General features: G+C 40.5%; 1 protein-coding gene across 1 annotated transcript; it reads right to left on the bottom strand.

The window, feature by feature from the left end:
- Window positions 1-331: 331 nt before the first annotated feature.
- LOC308112802 (urotensin-2-like) lies at window positions 332-3480 on the bottom strand (the record flags this gene model as incomplete). Its single annotated transcript, XM_080468565.1, has 4 exons — window positions 332-445; window positions 530-573; window positions 668-793; window positions 3375-3480. The coding sequence occupies 4 exons, from the start codon at window positions 3478-3480 to the stop codon at window positions 332-334; spliced, it is 390 nt and encodes a 129-aa protein (XP_080324691.1).
- Between the last annotated feature and the right edge of the window lie 2520 nt (window positions 3481-6000).

The raw sequence follows: 6000 nt of genomic DNA, 5'->3' as shown, positions 1-6000 counted from the left end.
ACTCGGGGCGGACGGTTTATTTATAATACAGCTTTTATTTCTATTCAGCGACCTCCGACTGCCACGTCTCAGAGGTGTCTAGTCATGCATAATCACAACAACATAAAAGTAAAGTCTTAAAGTCTCATGCAACATGTCTCAATCACACACTTGTTCTAGTTCCCATGTACATGCGCCCAGGTGTGGATAGTGCACATACACTTTACTATGCATGCCTGATGGTTCACTTTTATTCAATATGCATGTACCTATAATGAGCGCAAGATGTTTGTTTTATTTCTTGATTGGAGTGCCGGCCCTGCCTCTTGTGTGTCGCGGCACCGCCGCCTGTTTAGACGCAGTACTTCCAGAAGCACTCTGAATTCCCCCCTCTCTTCCTGAACTGTTTCCGGATTCCCAGCACGTGGCTGAAAGGATTTAAGAGACTTTGTTTCTCCAAAAGCACCTGAAAGACAAGATAAAGGAAGTATGTAGTCGACTTTCTCGGCTGTTTTTTTTTCTTTAAAAGACAGAAAAGAGGAAGACTCGCCTCTCTCTTGATCCCCCGGGGGAGCAGACCTGTTGTTCTCACACCTGGAGAAGAATCAGCGGGATGGTTTAGTTTAGTTTTCTTTCAACGGGCTGCGACACATTTTGCCTCGTTAGTGCGTTTCCACATGTTTCTCACCATCTCTGTTCATCTCCCCAGACATCAGAGCGGAATATCTGAGTCCAGCACCGTCCTGAGGGGGGAAGTTTTGCTCGGAGAGCGTCAGATCATCCAGCCCGTTGATCCCTCGGTCCTCCACCGACACTGGAAACGGTAAAGACTCACAATCTCACACTTCGCGTCAAGAACGCCGGCGTCAAACTCGTTTCAGTTCAGGGGCCGGTGTGATCTCAGCTGGATCAGACAAATAAAACTATACTGTTCAAATTTATACGTACAATGACTCTTTCATGATGTGCAATATTAGTTATTATGTCGTGCAAAACCTCCACTTTTTATAGGAATATTTACTGGTTTTGCTTTGCAACACCAAACTTATCATGTGCAATATTGTTTTTCAATTCATTTCCCTGTTCAATAATTTCTTGACTGTTAAAAACCTCCAGTGCCCATTTTTTATAATCCCCAAAAATATTTTTGCACAGATTTATTTATTTTGCACACTTACTTACATCTATACGGGAAAGTTTTAGGGCCATTGAAGAAAAAAAAAAATTCGGAGGCTACAAAAAATAAAAAACATTCGTGGCCCCAGAAAAAGTCGAAAATCAAAGTCGAGATTTTTTTTTTCACGGTTGGAAAAAAAAGTCCGTCCATCCACACGTGTGTGACCGCTCCTCAAAATGCGTATCAGGCGGTTTAATAAAGTGATGAAAAGATGCTTCAGGACAGAATGTAGCTCATAAACACGGTGCAGTTATCATCAGCATCAGGATTATAAGAGACAGAGCAGCCTGCTGTGTTGTTCCGTCGCGGAAGTTCGTCGAGTACGAAGGACAAAGGCACGGATCCCGGGCTGCTTATTTAAATGTGTTCTTATTAATCAAGGAAATCCTGTGTAAAATCACATGTCCATAAGCAGTAAGCAACCAGATATAGTCAGAATTAAGTGATTTAATGTGAATTCACATCTACGGGCAAATGATGAGGGATGGATAGACGTCTCTCCGTGAAAAAAAAAAATCTCGACTTTGATTTTCGACTTTTTCTGGGGCCACGAAGGTTGTTTTTTTTAGCCTCCGAATTTTTTTTTTTCTTCAGTGGCCCTAAAACTCTTCCATACGTCTACATTCATACTTCAGTCATAGCTTTATTGTGCATTGTTAAAAAAAAAATATAGTGGAGTGTTTATCTTTATCTGTACAGGGTATATTCTATATTTTTCTTCTTTATCTGTTTTGCTGCTGTAACACGTACATTTTCCCATTTTGTGGGATGAAAAAAGTACAATCTAATCTAAATCTAAAGCCTTTTAAATAACTCCCAAGTATTTATGTTTATGCAAAGATGTGCAGGTATGAAAAGATCTACATTTGAATAACGGTTTTAAATGAAAATAAGGTCAATTTTAAATCTATTTCATTTTTACCAACGTTTCTTCGTGCAAAATATCGTGACGAATTCAAAAATCACACCCTTGGCTTGCAACTTGTGTTTGTTGCTTCAAAAAATTCAACAGAAGTGGCAACGCTTTTCGCCTTGTTCAGTAAATCGGCTCTGAAATCCTCCTCGCTAAAGTGTTTCTCTTCAGTTAGAACAAAAAAAAAGGCTGTTGAGCTTCGGGCTGCATCGTTTCTGTTTCTGTTTTACAAATTCCCCCTCACATCATGGCAGCGAAGGCGTACCTTGGTCATTAACATCACTAATTTATAGCCACAGATTGAATGTAAAGAGCCAAATGAATGTTTGTAAATTTGATTTATTTTTAATCCAACTTGAATCGCGTTCAGTTTTCTAATGTTTGAGCTGTAATACTGAATTCAACTGTGGTTAATTGATTTTCCTGCTTGCGCCACCATTTTTAGGGATCATCTCGTAGCCCACAAATAAAGAGCAGCACAGTTCCCTGTGTTTCACGTTGTAGTTAATATGCCGCCAGTGTTTTTACTCTTGTGTCCCTGAACTCACGGCTTTATGTCCAAACGACGCGATCCCCATCGGACACGCATCAAACCACATTTATCTTATTTGAACAGTTTTAAGTAACAGATTAAGATGTTTTATGCCCACCCTGCGTCCAAACAATTAACCTCCTGGTTGTAATGCCATTTCCTGCTCTTAATATTGATTTCTACTGGCCTTGTTTTAATGTTGGCTTTTAAATCCCTTCTTTATCTTGAGTGAGCTTGTAACCTGGACGACTTGTGTCAGGAAAGATGTCCGCTGTAAAAGTTTGCAGCAGAAATGTGAAATACAGCCCGTATTTGTTTTTTTTTTTTTATTTCAGAGCACCTGTTCAAACTATTGCTTTCCTGATTTTATGCGGTTCAAATGTGTTCAGCTCTTCCTTTCTTCTCGAACCGTCACAGCGAGTCGTCGCATTGGAGACTTTGAAAGTTTGAAGAGTGGCTCCAACTCAAGGTCAGGACTTAACCCAGCGCACCACAAAGATCCACGGGTGTGGAAATAAAGATTATTAGGGATAATTACTATGATTTACCCTATTCAGCATCGGAATTAACTACACAAAAAGAATTGGGTTCTCTTCTTCAGTGGCAAAAGTTTCAGTATTCACTAAAGTAATTAGCTCAATGTCCAAGGACGTGACCGGCCCGGCATTTAATCTTCACAAATTAAGTTTTATGACTGAACATGCTAATCAAGGTACTGGATTAGTGCATGACTGTGCATAGCAGCCATAACAGACGGATTCCTCTCCACTCACCGGGTCCTGGGTAGGGCATCTCGGCAGACTCAGAGATGGGGTGAGCCAGCAGGGGGCCGGAGGCCACCAGCACCAAGGCCCAGGAGAGCAGCGGGTTGCACTTCATCACTGGAGGACGCTGCCGTGGGAAGTGGCTCTGATTTGCACTGAGGTCTTCAGGTGAAGAGAGGACGTCTACATCATCCGCTGCTTCTCACCTGGGTTATATACTTCAAGCTGTGACCTGCACCCCCCCCCCCCCCCCCCCCCCCACCTCACCCCTCCTCACCCCTCCTCGCTCGCCACACAGTCCAAACACACTTCCGTGCAGTATCCCCCTGGAACTGCCATCAATCAACAGGCAGTCACAGGTGAATTATAGACGCAGTAAAATGACAAGTGCCACGGCCCGTGTTTCAAGGGCACGGCCGCGTTTTATCAGCTCTTCAGCTTGATTGACTGTTTTTACAGACTTTGTAAATGACAAGTGAAGCCGGTGTTTCAGGTGTCACATCAACACACGCGCCCGCAGGGGATCAGGTGGGAGAACTGGGCAGACAAATGACCCGTTTCTTATTTATGCACGTCGGGTCAGTAAACTTTCAGGCCATTTGAATCCTCCCGAGTTAAACCTCCACAGCATCGGAAGCAGAGCGGATTCCTAATAAACCTGCGTAATTACTCTACCGCCGGCTCGGTGCGAGCACAGAAACATTGTCGTCAATAAGCCGTCTGACATTTTAAGCCAATCTAAAGACAACAGAACATTTTCTACAGGCCACTGCCTCACAGTGATTAATGCACAACATGTAGAGGTCCGTCTCCTGCCACTTGTAACCATGAGATCGCGTCACTGCTCGGCGCCAGAGGAGATTTCTGATTGGTCTGGAGACAAGCGGACAGGTGACAACAGCTATTTACCATTTCAGTTACATTATGCACCTTTTGTATGTCATTTATGTATTTATTACAAGAGACACGTCACTGCGCGGTCTCGGGTAATGTGGGCAGATGACGTGATAGTGACATTTTATTTTATGGCTGGAAGGCCAGACGGTCTATTAGTCGTCGCTCTATATCATGAAAACCCATTAATGTTTATATCTGCGTTCGTTAAAGGCGTCACAGCCAATTCCAGGTTATTTCAACGAGTTCCACAGAGATTAATCCCACTGTTTATGGAGCACAGTGTGAATCAGTGTGTTGTTTGATGTTAGAAATATGGTGGATATTTACATGCAAAGAGTTTTTTTTTAATTTTTTATTTTTTTTTATTATTATTAATTAATTTCAGGCATATGACATTTCAAACATTTGCGCAATCACATACGTAACCAATACCAATATAGTTCGTATACACATACATACATATCTATATATATATTCCCTTTTTGATGATGATATAAATAAATAAATTAAAACATATGAAAATGTTGTCAGACAAACTAGATAATCTATATTTAAGTATACACACACATACATACCTCATTTATCTAATTAACATGTGTAAAGGGGTAGTTGTAAAATTGCCAAAATATTCAAAAGTATACATTAAACATAAAATATGCAATGGTTGGTATGAACAAATAAGAAATTATGCTTTTTGAAATGCCACTTTTGCTCTAAGGAAATCACTGTTATTTGTCTTGTGTTGCAAATGTTTCAACAGATTCCATCCATCTTAAAATAGGATCCGTCCACTCTTGAAAATGTTTAGTTGTTCTTTCGCTTAAGTCCTTATTGTAATAGTTTTTGTAAGATTGAAATATTTGAATTCCAAAGTAAATTTAGTGGCTCCGATAATAAGAATAGAATAAATCTCAGGCTACCAGGGACAGATTGATAGACATGACACTTCCAGCACACAATCATGTTTCTCAACATTTTCTTCACATTGTGCATCTAAGTTGTATCTCCTCAATGAAACTACATGACTTCTGACACAAATCTTTAGACAAAATCAAAATAACCAGTCACCGCCACCAAGAAAGCACAACCAGGCATGAAAAACAAGCTTTTTGTTTCATCATTTCCAGCAATGTGGCCTGGCAGGTTTTCTTCTTCCACTTATTGACAGTTGCTGCTCTGTGCTCTCGTTGACATAAACACAGCCAGCAGAGGGCGCCCTCATGTGCAGAAAGCCTGAAAACTGCAGGCAAGGCTACTTTTTACACATCATCAGCAAAAGGCTTCTGCAGGAAAGTCATGCAAATTGCTCTGAGGGGAATAAATTTTGTTTTCATACAGACTTGTTAATTCCTGGTTTTGGTACTGAATTTATATAAATACAGTATTAAAGAGTCACAATGCGTTCAAACACACAGGATTGTTGGCCATTGCTGTACACATGGGATCTATTGAAAACTTATGGAAAATGTGACAAGAATACAAACTTTTGCAGACTTTTGCGAATGTATAACCTCGAAAACTCTCAACATTTAAAGCCTGTGTTGCTCGTACAACTTCAATCTACCATTAAAATATCTGTTTATTCGCGCGTTTTTGAGCCTTTGGATCTGAGAGAGTTAAAAAAAAGAGCATTTCTCGAAATGAAAGATACAGTCGTAGCATAAAGATACTATTTATCTATGTGGAACTTTTCAGACCAAAAGAAATGCAGCTTAAAGTTGTTAAATAACATAGAACT

This window comes from Lipophrys pholis (genome assembly GCF_963383615.2).
Source record: "Lipophrys pholis genome assembly, chromosome: 8".
NCBI lineage: Eukaryota > Metazoa > Chordata > Actinopteri > Blenniiformes > Blenniidae > Lipophrys > Lipophrys pholis.
This window is presented reverse-complemented; position numbering and strand designations above follow the sequence as displayed.